Genomic DNA, 18718 nt, shown 5'->3' on the forward strand with positions numbered 1-18718 from the left:
CTATGCTTCCTGAGTCCATCTCTCACTCTCTGTATTTCATCTTTCGCTCTATATGCCTCATATATCCTTCTCTTGCTTTCGGTGACTCCTGTCCATCTCTCGCTGACATCTGTGTCCATCTCTCACTCTTTGTGCCTCCTAGCTCCAACTCTCATGCTCTGTGCTGCCTGTGTCCATCTTTCTGTCAGCATCTATGTACATTCTGTCCATGTCTCACTGTCTGCCTCCTGTGTCCATCTCGTTCTTTGTGCCTCCTGTGTCCAACTCTCGCTCTGTGCCTCCTGACCTTATGTTGCTCTCTCCACCTCCTGTGCATCTCTCGCTCTCTGTGCCCATCTCTTGCTCTCTACAGCTCCTGTGTCCATCACTCGCTCTCTGCGCCTCCAGTGTCCATCACTCGCTCTCTGCGCCTCCAGTGTCCATCACTCGCTCTCTGCGCCTCCAGTGTCCATCACTCGCTCTCTGCGCCTCCAGTGTCCATCACTCGCTCTCTGCGCCTCCAGTGTCCATCACTCGCTCTCTGCGCCTCCAGTGTCCATCACTCGCTCTCTGCGCCTCCAGTGTCCATCACTCGCTCTCTGCGCCTCCAGTGTCCATCACTCGCTCTCTGCGCCTCCAGTGTCCATCACTCGCTCTCTGCGCCTCCAGTGTCCATCACTCGCTCTCTGCGCCTCCAGTGTCCATCACTCGTTCTCTGCGCCTCCAGTGTCCATCACTCGCTCTCTGCGCCTCCAGTGTCCATCACTCGCTCTCTGCGCCTCCAGTGTCCATCACTCGCTCTCTGCGCCTCCAGTGTCCATCACTCGCTCTCTGCGCCTCCAGTGTCCATCACTCGCTCTCTGCGCCTCCAGTGTCCATCACTCGCTCTCTGCGCCTCCAGTGTCCATCACTCGCTCTCTGCGCCTCCAGTGTCCATCACTCGCTCTCTGCGCCTCCAGTGTCCATCACTCGCTCTCTGCGCCTCCAGTGTCCATCACTCGCTCTCTGCGCCTCCAGTGTCCATCACTCGCTCTCTGCGCCTCCAGTGTCCATCACTCGCTCTCTGCGCCTCCAGTGTCCATCACTCGCTCTCTGCGCCTCCAGTGTCCATCACTCGCTCTCTGCGCCTCCAGTGTCCATCACTCGCTCTCTGCGCCTCCTGTGTCCATCTCTCGCTCTCTGCGCCTCCTGTGTCCATCTCTCGCTCTCTGTATCTCCTGTGTCCATCTCCCACTCTCTGTGCCTCCAGTGTCCATCACTCGCTCTCTGTATCTCCTGTGTCCATCTCCCGCTCCCTGTGCCTCCAGTGTCCATCACTCGCTCTCTGTATCTCCTGTGTCCATCTCCCGCTCTCTGTGCCTCCAGTGTCCATCACTCGCTCTCTGCATCTCCTGTGTCCATCTCTCGCTCTTTGTGCCTCATATCCATCTTTCGCTCTGTGCCTCATGCATCCACCTCTCCTTATCTATGCCACCTGTCCATCTCTCACTCTCTGTGCCTCATGTCCATCTTTGTAAATGATAATGTGAATTTTTGCTCTAAAAAGACGCAAAGCAGGCATCAGACCCCAAAAAATAGCACCTTTGATTGTGCACAAAATTTAGCAGCCTATGTGCGCCTTTATGAAAATTGTGGCCCAAAAACCAGAAATGAATACTACAAAACAAGAAAAAAAACAAAACGATAAAAGATTCAAATGATTAATTGGGGCCTATGTTTCTCATATTCATCTCTCATATCTACTTTTTATCTGTCATTTCTAATACACAAACACAAGGACTACTTGTGTGCTAGTCAGTACAAGTTGACAGACAACATTCCTCTTAACATTTACAACATGGAGTACATGAAATCTTGTAATCTTGAAATCCATCTCGTATCCCTTCCTATAAATATTTACAGTACACTGCAACTTAATTTTAGGGAATGCAATAAATGTTATTTCCACGTCTCAGCTTTGCACCTGAAGGAGCCAGGCAGTGCAAGAGCTGGAGAAGACAAGTTACATAAACATAAGCTGCTTGTTGTATATTGGATTTGGCTTTTAACAGGGCTTTCAAGATGCAAAAGAATTAACCTCAAATTCTCCTTAGAGATGGACGTTCCTTAACTGAGAATCGCACTATCCTGAACACGTTTCCATCTGGTAGAATACATAGTTTCATTATTACCAAGGAATAAAGCCCCATTACGTTTTATTTTTAAGCATTTGTGGTTGTTGGCCCTATAGAAAAAGCTCAATATACACAAAGTTAAAGGACGGTGTGGAAAAAATGCTACAAAGTAAAAAAGTGATTAGGTGTTAAAAACAAAAAAAAATTAAATGCAAAGTCAATAAAAAAATAAATCTACATAAATCAATATTTGATGTGACCAGCCTTTGCCTTCAATTCCATTTCAAGTCTTCTAGGTACATTTGCAAAGTTTTTGAAGGAACTCGGCAGGGAAGTTGTTCCAAACATCTGGGAGAAGTAACCACTGATCTTTTGTGGATAAGGTTTGCACAAATCCTTCTGTCTCTGTATGTAATCCTACACAGATTCGATGATGTTGAGATCAGCGCTCTGTGGGACAATATCATCAATTCCACGACTTCTTCTTTACGCTGACAATAGTTAACGAAGAATTCTTATACTCTCTCATACTTTACACTGACGAGGGACAACCATCCCGAAACACTCGGTCTGCAAATTGAGGTTCATAAATCCTAAATCATATGACAAGACTCGTTAAAGGGTCATTTTTGACTTTTAGGATTGATACCTCCAATAGGTGGTGCTAGAGTTTGTACTTCCTCACTGAAGACAATGTTGTCCAATGGATGTGCAATAAAAAAGAGCATTTTGTTACTTACCGTAAATTCTTTTTCTTATAGTTCCGTATTGGGAGACCCAGACCATGGGTGTTTAGCTTCTGCCTCCGGAGGACACACAAAGTACTACACTTAAAAGTGTAGCTCCTCCCTCTGAGCTTATACACCCCCTGGTAGCCAGTCCTAGCCAGTTTAGTGCAAAAGCTGAAGGAGAATAGCCACCCACAAGTAGAACCGAGTAAGAACCGGAACAACCGGAGACTCTGTCCACGACAACAGACGGTGATAACACACGGAACAAGAAAATTGCCAACAGGCAACAGGGAGGGAGCTGGGTCTCCCAATACGGAACTATAAGAAAAAGAATTTACGGTAAGTAACAAAATTCTCTTTTTCTTTATCGTTCCTTTGGGAGACCCAGACCATGGGACGTTCCAAAGCTGTCCCTGGGTGGGAATAAACAGAAAAAACTAAGAAGTAGGCGAAGCCTAACTTCACAAGTGGGCGACAGCCGCCTGAAGGATGCGTCTGCCCAAGCTCGCATCTGCCGAAGCATGAGCATGCACTTGGTAGTGCTTCGAAAAGGTATGCAGGCTAGTCCAAGTGGCAGCCTGACAGACTTGTTGAGCCGTAGCCTGGTGCCTAAAAGCCCAAGAGGCACCGACAGCTCTGGTCGAGTGTGCTTTGATCCCCGGCGGGGGAGGCACCTGAGTACTCTGGTAGGCGTCAGAAATGGTCGATCTAATCCAACGGGCCAAGGTCGGCTTAGAAGCAGAGAGACCCTTGCGCCGCCCTGTGGTTAGCACAAAAAGAGAGGTGCACCGCCTAAGCGCAGCGGTGCGAGCCACATAAATCCGGAGAGCACGCACCAGATCTAGAGTATGCAGCGCTTTCTCAAAGCGATGAACAGGGGCCGGACAGAAGGAAGGCAAGGAAATATCCTGGTTAAGGTGGAAGGGAGAGACCACCTTAGGAAGAAAGTCCGGGGTCGGACGGAGAACTAACTTGTCTTGGTGAAAAAACAAAAAAGGTGACTCCGAGGAGAGCGCAGCCAAATCAGAGACTCTCCTGAGAGAAGTTATGGCAACTAGAAAGGCCACCTTTTGAGAAAGACGATACAAAGAAACATCCCTAAGAGGCTCAAAGGGGGGTTTCTGCAATACCGTGAGGACCAAGTTAAGGTCCCAGGGATCCAAGGGCCGCCGATAAGGCGGAATGATGTGAGACGCACCTTGCATGAAGGTGCGGATCTGAGCCAGCCGGGCGAGACGCCGTTGGAACAGCACTGATAGAGCTGAGACTTGTCCCTCGAGAGAGTTGAGGGACAGTCCTAGCTGCAGACCGGACTGTAAAAAAGACAGAAGGGTCGGCAACGAAAATGGCCATGGAGAATGGCCGGAAGAGCGACACCAGGACAGGAAAATTTTCCAAGTCCTGTGATAGATCTTGACGGAGGAAGACTTACGGGCCCGAGTCATAGTGGAGATGACTTCAGGAGGAATACCAGAAGCCGTCAAAATCCAGGACTCAAGAGCCACGCCGTCAATTTGAGTGCCGCAGAATTCGGGCGGAAAAACGGACCTTGCGAGAGCAGGTCTGGACGGTCCGGAAGATGCCACGGCATCTCCACGGACAGTTGGAGCAGGTCCGGATACCAAGCTCGCCTGGGCCAGTCCGGTGCAATGAGGATGACTCGGCCCTCCATTCTGATCTTGCGCAGGACTCTGGGCAAGAGAGCTAGAGGGGGAAACACGTAGGACAGACGAAACTGGGACCAGTCTTGAACCAGAGCGTCCGCGGCGAAGGCCTGAGGATCGTGGGAGCGAGCCACGTAAACCGGAACCTTGTTGTTGTGACGGGATGCCATTAGGTCCACGTCCAGAGTGCCCCACTTGCGGCAGATTGACTGAAACACTGCCGGGTGCAGAGACCACTCGCCACCGTCCACGGATTGACGGCTGAGATAATCTGCCTCCCAGTTTTCTACGCCAGGGATTGCGGATATGGTGGACTTGGAGTCCTCCGCCCATTGAAGAATGCGTTGGACCTCCAACATTGCCAGGCGGCTGCGTGTCCCGCCTTGGTGATTGATGTAGGCAACCGCTGTCGCGTTGTCTGACCGGACTCGAATGTGCCTGCCTGCCAACAGATGGTGAAAGGCTAGGAGAGCTAGAAGCACAGCTCTGGTTTCCAGCACATTGATTGAAAAGGCTGACTCGGACAGAGTCCAAGTGTCCTGAGCTCTGTGGTGGAGATGTACCGCTCCTCAGCCGGATAGGCTGGCATCCGTGGTGAGAATCACCCAGGACGGAGCCAGGAAGGAGCGCCCTTGGGACAGGGAGAGGGGTCGAAGCCACCACTGAAGAGAGGTCCTGGTCCGTGGCGACAGAGCCACTAACCTCTGTAAGGAGGAAGGCCGCTTGTCCCAACAGCGGAGAATGTCCAGCTGCAGAGGACGCAGATGGAACTGGGCAAAGGGAACCGTCTCCATGGAAGCCACCATTTGACCCAGCACCTGCATCAGGCGCCTGAGGGAATAACGGCGGGGCCTCAGGAGAGAGCGCACCGCTATCCGGAGAGACTGCTGTTTGATTAAGGGCAACTTCACAAGTGCCGGCAAAGTCTCGAACTGCATCCCTAGGTACGTGAGACTCTGGGTCGGAGTCAGAGTGGATTTGGGAAGATTGACAATCCACCCGAATTGGGCTAGGGTGGCGAGAGTGAGCGAAACACTCCGCTGACAGTCTGCGCTGGATGGACCCTTGACCAGAAGGTCGTCCAGATAAGGAAGCACTGCTAACCCCGGGAGGTGCAGGACGCAATCACTGCCGCCATGACCTTGGTGAATACCCGAGGGGCCGTGGCTAACCCGAAGGGGAGAGCCACGAATTGGAAATGATCCTCTCCTATCGCAAAACGTAACCAACGCTGAAGTGACACTGCGATTGGCACATGTAGATAGGCATCTCTGATGTCGATGGACGCCAGGAACTCCCCTTGGGTCATAGAGGCAATGACTGATCGCAGAGACTCCATGCGAAAATGCCGCACCCGGACATGCTTGTTGAGAAGCTTGAGATCCAGGATGGGCCGGAAGGTACCATCCTTTTTTGGAACTAGGAAGAGATTTGAGTAAATACCTCTGAACCGTTCCTGAGCGGGAAATGGGACAATCACTCCGTTTGCCCTTGGAGCAGGGGGGAGTTGAAAGAAAAAATCTGTTTGGAGGGCAGGAAGAGAATTCTATCCTGTAGCCGTGAGATATGATGTCTCTCACCCACTGATCGGAGACCTTTTTTAACCAAGCGGCGCCAAAGTGGGAGAGCCTGCCACCGACTAAGGACGTGGCTGGAGCGGGCCGAGAGTCATGAGGAAGCTGCCTTAATGGCAGAACCTCCTGCGGTCTTCTGCGGACGCGCTTTTGGGCGCCAGTTGGATTTCTGATCCTTGGCTGAGTTAGCGGACGAGGCGGAAGGCTTAGAGGATGACCAGTTGGAGGAACGAAACCTCGATTGATTCCTACCCTGGGCGGGTTTCCTGGTCTTAGTTTGTGGCATGGAAGTACTCTTCCCGCCAGTAGCTTCTTTAATGATTTCATCCAGCTGTTCACCAGACAGCCGTGAACCAGCAAAAGGGAGACCAGCAAGAAACTTCTTGGACGAAGCATCTGCCTTCCACTCTCGAAGCCACAAAATCCTGCGGATAACAAGAGAATTAGCTGAAGCCACCGCAGTGCGGTGAGCAGCCTCTAGCATGGCAGACATGGCATAAGATGAAAAGGCTGAAGCCTGAGCAGTTAAGGTAACCATCTCAGGCATAGATTCCTTGGTGAGGGAATGAATCTCCTCTAGAGAAGCAGAGATGGCTTTGAGAGCCCACACTGCTGCAAAAGTCGGGGAAAACGCGGCCCCCGCAGCTTCATACACAGATTTGGCCAGAAGGTTAATCTGACGGTCAGTGGAATCCTTAAGTGAGGTGCCGTCGGCCACCGACACAACGGTCCGGGCTGATAGCCTAGACACCGGAGGGTCTACCTTTGGGGAGTGAGACCACTCCTTGAGCACCTCAGGTGGAAATGGAAACCGGTCATCAGAACCACGCTTTGGAAAGCGTTTGTCAGGGCAGGCCCTGGGTTTGGTCACAGCGGTCTGAAAACTAGAGTGGTTAAAGAACACACTCTTCACTCTCTTAGGCGAGGTAAACTGATGTTTTTCTGCCAAAGAGAGTTGCTCCTCCGATACTGGCGGATTGAGATCCAGCACAGAATTAACTGAAGCAATCAAATCACTAAGATCTGAGTCACCCTCAGAGAAATCGATGGGATACATAGCCTCCGAGCCCCCAGTGAGAGCATCCTCCTCATCTTGAGAGTCAGCTATTGAGACAGAGCCGTGGGATGGGGAGGGGGAGGAAACCCTGCGCCTTCTCTTAGAAGGACGGGGTCTGGGATCAGATGATGAATCCTCCGTGAGCTCTGATGGACGGAGGTCAGAGGATAGGAGTCCTCTGTCAAGAGTATTAGAGGCACCCTGAGAGGGGGGCTGATGCATATTCAAAGTCCTGGACAAAAGTCCCATGGACTCAGCAAATGACTGGGATATGGACCTAGAAAAGGACTCTACCCAGGCCGGGGGTTCAATCACAGGTGCAGCAGCAGCCTGAGAGACCACTGGGGGTGAGACTCCAGGCTGTGGCACCGCCAAGTTAGAGCAACCATCAGTGTGGATAAATGCTCAGCTCAGACAGCAGGAGCTTACATGCAGTGCATGCAGAATAAAGCTTTGGAGCCTTGCTCCTTGTGTGAGACATGCTGCTGGAGTGGGGGCTTTGCAGAGAATGAACCCCAGGGAGAATATACAGAGGTCCACAACCGGAGACCGGCTGTGGCTTACCAGACCGCTGAGCGCGGTGTTGTGTGCCCTCCAGATCCCGAAGCCCGGTCCCCCAGAGCGCAGCACCTCAGCAGAGATGCAGAATGCAGGATGTCCCAGAGCAGAGTGAAGTCTGCCTGAGAAATGGAGGGGGCGGGACTAGGGGCGTTCCTATAAAAGAGCGGGAACTGGAGGGCTATAGAGACCTGCCGGGAAGGAGGGACGCCCCAGTAGTGGGGAGTGGTGTCCCTCCCCTGTGTAGAACGGCCGCCGGGAGGAGCCGAACCTGTCCCTCTGCATGAGTGACATGCGAGGGCAAGAAAACGAAACTAGGCCTCCGGCGAAGCCGGGGCCTAAATTTAAGCGGCGAGGCCGACAAGCCGGCACCATCGGCGCGGTTCTCAGGCAAAAGCTGGAGAACCCGCCGGAAAAGTTAAAAACAATCACATACAGCATACTCTCCCCTTACAATAAAGAACCGGGACCCCCAACATAAACGTCTCAGGTACTTAGCTGCTGAGACGCAGGGCCATGTCCCTGGGGATGAGTGCTCCGGTCCAACAGAATCCTCAAAGGGCTGTGGATGGAGACCGGACTCCTGCCAGGCATGGATACCGTGCTGGCTCCCACTTCAAGCCAGAGCCCAGAAGGGATGGTGAAGGAGCGCGGCATGTAAGGCTTCAGCCTTGTAAATCAACCTTAACAACACCGCCGACACAGTGGGGTGAGAAGGGACATGCCGGGAGTCCAGACATGGACCCGCTTTTCTTAAAACTCTTTCCAAAAGTCAAACAATCAGATGAGAATGCATGTGTGGATGTATGACCTCCTGAACACAAAGCGATAAACTGGCTAGGACTGGCTACCAGGGGGTGTATAAGCTCAGAGGGAGGAGCTACACTTTTAAGTGTAGTACTTTGTGTGTCCTCCGGAGGCAGAAGCTAAACACCCATGGTCTGGGTCTCCCAAAGGAACGATAAAGAAATACGGATTGCCGTCTTCCCCATATAACAAGGGAGTTTGTGTGTGAACCAGAAATTGCTTTTTTTTAATGTAATGTCTATGGATCTTAGTTCTGATGTTGCAGAGATTTCCATTGGAAAAGTGACTTGCGGTTAAGGCCTCTTTCACACATCAGTTTTTTGGATCAGTCCCAATCCGTTTTGTGACTGATGAGACAGATCCATTGTACATTGTGGTAAAACTGATGCAATACTTTTGTGCATGCTCGGATATAAAAAACAGAACCATTCAACGGATCCATCATTTGATGGATGATGACGGATCCTGCGCCCATAGGCTTCCAGTACAACTAACGACGGATGTCGACGGATCCCTTGCTGTCCGATTTTTTGATGCACACAAAAAATTTTTCCTATAGACATTGTCCCCGTTACAGTTGTCGATGGTTCCGTCGTATGACGGATGCAACATGAGGCCATCCGTCGCTAATACAAGTCAGAGAAAAAAACGGATCCAGCGATGGATCCATTTTTTCAACATTTCAACGGATTGTGATTGATGCCAAAAAACGGATGTGTGAAAGGGGCCTAACACAAACACCAGTGTGGTCCAGGGAGTCAGATCAGTAATCAAAGGGGCACTGGAAACTGGAGAAGGCGATGATGGGTATTTTACTGCACAACACGTATTCAGACAGGTTTAGCAAATGAAACATTTCTTTGGAAAGCTTCTTTAATGACATTGGCTGTATGTTTGAGGTCGATAACCTGCTGCAAAATAAATTTGTAGCCACACGCCTCCCTGATAGAGAATTACCTGTCTGTTTTTGTTAGCATTCAGGACACCATTAATCATGATCAAATTCCTAACTCCATTTGAAATTCAACCCCAAAACTCCCAATGAACCTCCACCATGATTGACTGTTACCTGCAGACACTAAATTATTGTGACATTCTCCAGCCCTTTGAACAAACTGCCTTATGTTACAAACAAATATTACACATTTTGACTCAGGAGTCAAGATCAACAGATGCCATTTTTTTGCACCCCAGTTCCAATGTTTTAGTACATAGTTGAGTCATTTGGCCTTGTTTCCATGTTGAAGGTATGGTTTTTGATTGTCATTCTTCCATGAAGAAATGCCCTGACCAGACTTTTCCAAACTGTAGATCGTTGTACCTGGGTCCCACTGGTCGATGTCAGTTCTGGGTTGGACAACTTCCGATTTTTAAGGGAAGCAAGCATCATGTGTCTCCTGCAGCACTAAATTTCCTTGGCTGGCCAATGGTCCTAAACGTCGCCCATTTCTTAGTGCTTCTTCAAAAGAGCTTGAACAGCACAGCCTGAAATCCCTGTCTACTTTGAAATTTTTGCCTGGCAGAGACCTTGTCGATGCAGTATATCCAGCTTGTTTTTGCCATGGTGTAAGAACTGTGACATTAAACGTTCTTCCACTACCTCATCTTTGTAGTGGAGTTTGGCTGTTCTTTGTCCAATTTTAAAGAGGTTTTTTCCAAAAACAAAAGTTCATTTTAATCCATAGATCTTGGAATAATAATATGTTCCACAGTTGGATGTGTTTTAAAAAAATGTTCCTGTGCTGAGATAATCTTATATATGTGTCCCTGCTATGTACTGTGTAATAGCTGTGTCTGACCGTACAAGGACATGGTCTGATCATGCCTCAGCTCCTGAGCACGGGGAGGAAGCAAAACTATACAGACATCACAGCATGGGATTGCAAAATATTCTCTCTTTGACGTAAAACATTTTTTAAAAACAAAAAGAATCAGCTGTGACCCCTTCTGTCCTGTCTACATCCTCTCTTTTGTATCCTCCCCTGCCCAGGAGATGTGGTATGATCAGACCATGTTCCTGTACGGTCAGACACGGCCATTACACAGTACATAGCAGGGACACATATATAAGATTATCTCAGCACAGGAGCATTATTTTAAAATATATCCAATTGTGGAAATTATTATTATTCCAAGATCTATTGATTATTATTAACTTTGTGAATGAGAAAACCCTTTGAGCCCCTTACACAGCTGTTTCATAACTATTTTTCAACCAACGTATGGAAATGATCATAATTATCACCTGTTTGGTTACTCATACACCTGACTATTGTCCCATTTAATCCCAGATTTTGTGCAAGTGCTGGAAGAATTGATGCCCTTTTTAAAACAAAAGGTGATAACCGCAAAAATAGATTAGATTTACATTTCACTTTTGTTTCTTCAGTTTGCATTTTGTTGATTGAAAAAAATAAACTATTATCACTTCTCTTTTTGAAAACATTTTTACTTTGCAGCATTATCTGAAATTTTTCTGGTTTTGCGAACTTAAGCTTCAGGGGCGACCATGGCATGGTAGGAGCTGTAGAGCCACCGCTAAAGAATAAAGATTGGGTTTCTCGAAATTCAACTGTATTGCTTTCTTTGGTAGTCAAAGGTGCATTACCATTTGAAGCATATATGACAGATCAGTAGGTGAAGCATAAAGGTGGGCATCTACACCGGGACCCTCACCTACAGATCCGTTCGCCAACTGAAATGGCTTCAATGAAGAGCAGAAGTTTTTGTGTGCAGCTCTCTCCACTGAAGAGTTTGGGCGTTAGTTAAGGATGGACGGTAGTATCCATTCTGCCCACCAACAGCACAATGCAGATATGCCAGATAGCCTTCAAACGGGGATACTCCCTAAAAGCAACATCTATGTAAATACTTGTTTAAATGTTCAAAGCCTCGATGATATGAAAAACAAGTATTTGGTATCAAGGAGAAGAGCTGTTGGCTGTGTAAGGGGAATCTCCGTAGGTGGGTGCAGGCCTTTACAACCACATTAATAGCCACCAGTAGAGTACTTCTACGCATCTGCAGACTGGTTATGAGTCTCTCGTCGTGAACGATAGTCTCATCTACGTTTACGAGGCTGTTCAGTTTGCATAAGGAAACTCAAGTCCAGTCCATGTATTGCGGCCTGTACTTGTACCAGGAAACATGGGTGTCACAGAGATGTAGGGGTAACTAGAGCAGGGACCCCTAAAACTGTCCCTCAGACTAGAAACCCTGTGCTGTCCCTTATCCCAGAGGTAAGGTTGATGGTAGCCAGGTCTAGACCGCCAGCATGACCCTAACTCCTGTAAGAAACCCTGATCTAACACCCCATCTCCCTCACACTAGGAAAGGGCTGGGAGCGGAGCAGCTACCCCACAACTACCACAGACAGGGTAAGAACCAAAACACATGCACACTGCAATCAGGCACTAGGGAGAGACAATACATGCCCAGGAAGAAAAAAAACACAGGGAGGAAATAAACTATCAATAGGGATCTTTCCACACTACACAGGAAAGCAAACAACAGATCACCAGGCTGTGGATCACTACAATGGGGACTAATATCGCAGAAGCAACGCTGATCTATATTCGGCGAGGAGCAACCGGATCCAATAAGTTATGAAGAGTGAAGTAAGCTGTGAGTGGTCAAAGCAGCCTGAGCTCCTAACAGCAGTTCACAAAGCCAGCAGGAATTAACACCTGCTGGACTGGAGAGCTTTGAAGCTAAAATAGCCGATGCCCAAGTTAAGTTAGTTGTTTAACTAAGAGACCTCAGGCTGTTTGTCAGACTTTGTGGTGTGAATAGAGTCCAACGCAGCCATGAAACTAAGCGAGTGCAAAGCTGAACACCGTGTGACAATGAGATGTGTGAAACGGCCTTCGGGCAATAAAGTTGCTTTTCACCTACATGCAGGTTTATATCTGAAATTACAATAGTACTCTAATTAAAATAATAGGACTTTATTACAACCATTGGTGATCATCTATAGGAACATATCTTGAAAGTACTCATCAAACTCTTCTTCCCTGCAATAAAATAGAGAATAGATTATGAGATTATGCCATCCTAGAACAAATAATCCATACAGAATTATAGTAACTAATGAGATATCAGTGTCACCTGGATTTCTCATCTGTCTCTTGCTGGGGGCCTTTCCAGATTTCATTTGAAGCCTCATCATCATCATCATCTTCCTTATTGTCATCTGTGTATAAATTTAGTGATAAAAGTAAGGATTTACCGCAACTTCGGGTACATTTTAAGCTATTTTAGGCGTTGAAGTGAATCCTTTAATCTTTTTATTTTACGAGAAGTTTTTTTGATAACCCACAAGTCAACTGTGAATGAAGGTATGTGCCCACGATCAGGACTCGCTGCATTCAGAACACAGCGGATCCTGATCTGCGGGTCCGCAAGTCTCCTCCGCAGAAGAATGAAGGAGAATGCAGCTGCTCGTACCCACAATCAGGGTCTCTCGCTTGTGTTCTCCCTACGGAAGACACATGCAATTCCACAGCAAACAATTGACATGCTGCGGTCTGGAAAGACACTCCGCAGGTCAGTGTTTGCTGTGGAAAAGAAAAGAAGCACAGTGGGCACAGGATTTCTAGAAATCCCATCCCCTGTGCTTGTACTGTAAAATGCAGCGTTTTGGATGCAGCTGAAGCATGCTGCATCCAAAACGCTGCAAATACTGATCGTGGGCACGCACCCTTAGGCTATGTGCGCACGTTGCGTAAATACATGCAGTTACGCTGCGATTTGTAGCGCAGCGTAACTGCATGCGTCCTGCCTCCCCTGCACAGTCTATGGAGATTGTGCAGGGGCCGAAGCGCTGCGTTCTAAGAAGTGACATGTCACTTCTTCCGTGCGCTTTGCTGGCAGCTCCTGCTCTGTCTATGGCAGGAGCTGCAGGCAGAGCGCATGGAATCGGCTTCACTACGGACATTTCTGCAGCGATTTAAAGCGCACATGTGCTCTTCAGATCGCTGCAGAAATTTCTGCAGTGAACTGTACGCAACGTGCGCACATAGCCTTAGGGTCATGTCATGGGGAGAAGTGAAACAAAGGTTTATTTAGTAATCAGTGAAGTGCCTTCTATACATTGCAGCCATGACATTGAAATGCTTACACATAGTCTGATGCATCAGACATTAGTTTAGGGGGTGAAGATGTCCCTTTATCATGTTATTTGATGGGATCCTAGCGCAAAAGTATTTCGGGGAAGCGAAGGCTGCCAAGAGACAATAATGTATAAAACAATTACTGAAGTTCTGCATGAAAACTTATTGAAGATGGTTTATTGACTGGTCCACTAGATAAAAGAGTATGGATCTGTCTCTGTAAAATAATAGTTGACAAAGTCTAAGGGGTACTTTGCACACTACGACATCGCAGGTGCAATGTCGGTGGGGTCATGTCGAAAGTGACGCACATACTGCGTCGCTCTCGACATCGTAGTGTGTAAATCCTAGATGATACGATTAACGAGCGCAAAAGCGTCGTAATCGTATCATCGGTGTAGCGTCGGCGAATTCCATAATTACGCTGACGCGACGGTCCGATGTTGTTCCTCGTTCCTGCGGCAGCACACATTGCTGTGTGAGAAGTCGCAGGAGCGAGGAACATCTCCTACCTGCGTCACCGCGGCTCCCGTCAGTATGCGGAAGGAAGGAGGTGGGCGGGATGTTTACATCCTGCTCATCTCCGCCCCTCCGCTCCTATTGGCCGCCTGCCGTGTGAAGTCGCAGTGACCCGCACGATCCGCCCCCTTAATAAGGAGGCGGGTCGCCGGCCAGAGCAACGTCGCAGGTGAGTGCATGTGAAGCTGCCGTAGCGATAATGTTCGCTACACCAGCTATCACCATTATATCGCAGCTGCGACGGGGGCGGGGACTATCGCGCTCGGCATCGCAAGCATCGGCTTGCGATGTCATAGTGTGCAAAGTGCCCCTAAGGGTGTGAGATGCAATATAAAAGGATAAAGTAGAAACATTTACTACATGAAGGTGATTGAGCAAAATCTTGGCCTGATCTCCATATGTGTAAAATTACTGTCTGAATGTCATAGATATTCTGTGTTGATGCAACTTTTAATCACATCATTAAGAGGCCGGGTTATCAAGACAAGGGTTTCTTAAAGGCTACTTTCGCATAGTTTTTTGCCATCAGGCACGATCCGGCGAAAAAACTGATGCGACGGATCTGGTGAAAAAACTAATCCATCGCATCAGTTTTTTTCCACGCGTTCCTTCCATTTTTTGATGGATCCATTGTGATACTGAGCATGCTCAGTTCAAAAAAACAGATCCGTTGTTGGATTCCATCATATGCTGAAAGACTATGGATCCGGCACCCATAGGCTTCCATTATACAACATGTCGGACGGTGCCGGATCCGGCGTGGTCCGGTTTTTTGCCGGAGACAAAAAACCTTCCATGTTGCGTCCTTTCCGGCAGCCGGATGAAGACGCCGCATGCAACGCAAGGCCATCCGGCACAATCCGGCGCTAATACAAGTCTATAGGGAATAAAACGGATCCGGCGCCGGATCCGTTTTATGCGCATTTTGCCGGATTGTGACTGACAGCAAAAAACGGATGTGTGAAAGCAGTCTAAGATTCGCAATTTTTTTCCAGAAATGTATTAATGAGTTTGATGTATCTATCCAGCTGTCCGTGCAACACAATCAGAATACTAATGCGTAGGATGTGGTGCAAAATGTACAACTATTATAGGCTAGAATACCGGTAAAGAAAAATGTTCCATCATGAATGTCTCCGAGAGAAGGCTCCCATGTGACAGCTAAAGGAATACTACAAAATAACAATCCACACTTGAATAACATGGAGCCACAAATGGTTTATATATCTACCTGATTCACTGTATTCTTCACGTCCAGTGGAGGATTTGGCTGAAAGAGAAAAATAGAAAAAAAAAAGTGTAAGACAATGAGAAAACATTTCTGAAGTATCTGGACAAATCTAAGTTATTCCTGATGTGCTTTAATGGGCGCTTTCTATATATCACTCTGCATTGTATGGTATTGTAAGTTTTATGGGATAGCAACTTGTCCCCCCCCCCATAGTGACCATAAATTAATGTGAATACATTAAGAATCCTCCACTTTTATAAATTAATTCTTTGAGTCTGTCTCTCAGCTGAAAATATGCATGGCATATTGTACCCAGTGTCTTCTAGACATGCACAATCATAACACTACAGAACCGGAATGTAAAGGTGGGCAAATGACTGTCAGCCTAAGGCTACATGCGCACGCTGCTTTTTTTGCTGCTTTTTTGGCTGCAGTTTTGTCAGCAGAACTTTCTGACATTTGACTTCCCAGCAAAGTCTATGAGAAGTCAGATTTGTCATGCGCACATTGCAGTTTATTTGTCAGCGTTTTTTTTGTCAAAAGTTTGTGACAAAAAAAATGCAGCATGTTCATTCTTCCTGCATTTTTGTCAACATTTGTCACCCATTGAAATCAATGAGGGCATCAAAAACGCAGGAAAAATGCATGCTAATCAAAAGTGGTGCATTTTACCTGCGTTTTACCTGCCTTTTTGGTACCAAAAACGCAGGTGATTTGTCAGGAAGTGAGGTCAGGCAAGTGGAAACCCCATTGTTCCATGCTAAATAGTGTAGGAGCAGTACTTTGGACTGCAGCAGAAGACATGACCTGGTATCAACGTATGCAGATTAATGTGAGGAAGCTGATTGAATTGGTAAGTATATTTCCAAAATTTCCACTGATAGTCCCGTCCTCCACGTGTTCCCCGAAGTACCACTCTCCCCAGCGTGCACGCACAGGGGAGATGATGTGGAGGACGGGACTATCAGCGGCGGCAGCAGCGAGAGGGGAAAATCAATGTTTTCAGCTGCCAGAGCCACCAAATGAGGTGAGACGCGGGATCAGATGCGCTGTCACTGAGGTTACCCGCTGTCACTGGATACAGCGGTGGCCGCAGGTAACCTCAGTGACATCATCAGCTGATCGCGCGGCTGTCTTCGTTTACTGCGTGGAGGTGACAGGAGCGGTGGTGTCTTCTGCAGCTCCGGTCACCTCCATGCAGCAGAGCTGGAAGCGACGCTGGACCATCCTGGATTACACCGGACATGGAGGGCTTTGTCGAGCTTATTAAATGGGAGAACGAGGGAATTTGTTAGTGCTTTTTATTTCTAATAAAGGATTTTTTCAAGTGTGTGTTTATTTAGTGTGACTTACAGATTAATCATGGAAGGTATCTCGGGGAGACGCCTGACATGATTAATCTAGGACTTTTTTGGCAGCTATGGGCTGCCAATAACTCCTTATTACCCTGATTTGCCAACGCACCAGGGTAAATCGGGAAGAGCCGGGTACTGTCCCAGAATAGCCGCATCTAATGGATGCGGCAATTCTGGGCGGCTGCTGACTGATACTGTTAGGCTGGGGGGCTCCCCATAACGTGGAGCTCCCCATCCTGAGAATACCAGCCTTCAGCTGTATGGCTTTATCTGGCTGGCATTGAAATTGGGGGGGAACGCACGCCGTTTTTTAAAATTATTTATTTATTTCTATGCGCCATAGTGACACGCCCACCGGTTGCTGTGATTGGGTGCAGTGAGACACCTGTCACTCAGGAGGGGGAGGCGTGTCTCACTGCAACCAATCATAGGCGCCGGTGGGCAAGGGAAGCAGGGAAAATGTGATGGAATAATGAGCAGCCGGCATTTTCAAAAGAGGAGAAGCCGCCAGAGCAGTGTGACAACCGTGCAGCGCCGTGCCCGTGATTGATGAGTATAAGGCCATGTGCGCACGTGTGCGTAATTCATGCAGTTACGCTGCGCTTTGTAGCGCAGCGTAACTGCATGCGTCCTGCGTCCTCTGCACAATCTATGAAGATTATGCAGGAGCCGTGCGCACATGGCGTCTTAGAGTGCAGCGCTTCGGCTGCTGCCTGAAGTGCTGCGTTCAAGAAGTGACATGTCACTTCTTCCGGGGGCTTTGCCGGCAGTCCCTGCTCTGTCTATGGCAGGAGCTGCAGGCAGAGCGCATGGAATCGGCCTTTTTTTTTTTCTACGGACATTTTCTGCAGCGATTTGAAGCGCACATGTGCTCTTCAGATCGCTGCAGAAAATTCTGCAGTGACTGTACGCAACGTGCGCACATAGCCTAAAGGAGGGAGGGAGAGACTGACCGACAGACAGAGACCGACCGACAGAGAGACTATTTACACACAGTCTGGGCATGCCCAAAAATGAAACCGGCGCCGGCTTCCGGCATATGATCCGGCGTCCATAGGCTATCATTATAAAACACCCCACCAGATACATATTTTTGCCGGGTACAAAAACGTTCCCTTCAACGTTCCATCCGGCTGCCGGACAAGCAAATTTTGCCGGATCAAGACAAGCATTATGGGCTTGTTTGAACTGAAAAATACATGAAACAATTGTTGACAAAACTGCAGCCAAAAACGCACCAAAAACGCACCAAAAAAGCACCTACATTTTTTGTGACATTTCCAGGCTCTCTCTGACAAGGTGCAGTTTTGGCTGCAGTTTGTGAACACGAAAAAGAAGCAGCGTGCGCATGTAGCCTAAGGCTGTGTGCGCACGTTGCGTCCTGCCGTGACAAATATTCTGCAGTGATTTGGCAGTGCATGTGCGCTTCAAATCGCTGCAGACACACTGCGTAATGAATGCAGTGTGTCTGCAGAATAGATGCCGATATCATGCGTTCTGGATGCAGCCTCTCCCATAGACAGAGTGGGAGCTGCATCCAAAGCGCACGAAAGAAATGACATGTTGCTTTTTTGAGCGCAGCGATTTGGATCAAAATTTCAGCATCCAAATCGCTGAGCTCTCAAATGCAATGCGCGATGGATTATGCACAATCTTCATAGACTGCAGTGCAATACACAGCGTAAACACATGAAATTACGGAACGTGCGCACACAGCCTAACAGTATTCGTTCTGAGCTCAGATACATATGCACATTTGGCTTGGTTGAGCATTTGTGTGTGAGAATAGGCCTCTACCAGACTGCTCTAGTGAAAGCTTATCTCACTTGAGCACAAAGGACCGGGCATGTTGAAAACCAAGTCAGTGAACCCACATGCACTTTAAACGGTCAGTTGGTCCAGCAGAAATCAGTGGGTTTTCCCGAATGCACTCGCTTATGCCATTGTTCTTAACAGCTTCCTTTTCCAGGATGTACCGTAATAGTATGTCATGAAGATGGTCAGTGTGCATTGTGAGG

The 18718-nt window shown here is 48.2% G+C and overlaps 1 protein-coding gene across 3 annotated transcripts in view; it reads right to left on the reverse strand.

Moving 5' to 3' along the window:
• LOC142310837 (protein FRA10AC1 homolog) overlaps positions 1-18718 on the reverse strand; it is a 132239-nt gene that overhangs the window by 26958 nt on the left and 86563 nt on the right. The window contains exons 9-11 of one of the 3 annotated variants that reach the window (XM_075348578.1): positions 15346-15384; positions 12592-12676; positions 12442-12497 (exon numbers count right to left, since the gene is read on the reverse strand). In XM_075348578.1, coding sequence (XP_075204693.1) covers positions 12455-12497; positions 12592-12676; positions 15346-15384 — 167 coding nt within the window. In that variant the 3' untranslated portion in view covers positions 12442-12454. Of the gene's footprint in view, positions 1-12415; positions 12498-12591; positions 12677-15345; positions 15385-18718 lie in introns of those variants that run through there. The other 2 variants (XM_075348579.1, XM_075348577.1) reach the window with 2 other exon arrangements.

This window comes from Anomaloglossus baeobatrachus, chromosome 5 (genome assembly GCF_048569485.1).
Source record: "Anomaloglossus baeobatrachus isolate aAnoBae1 chromosome 5, aAnoBae1.hap1, whole genome shotgun sequence".
NCBI lineage: Eukaryota > Metazoa > Chordata > Amphibia > Anura > Aromobatidae > Anomaloglossus > Anomaloglossus baeobatrachus.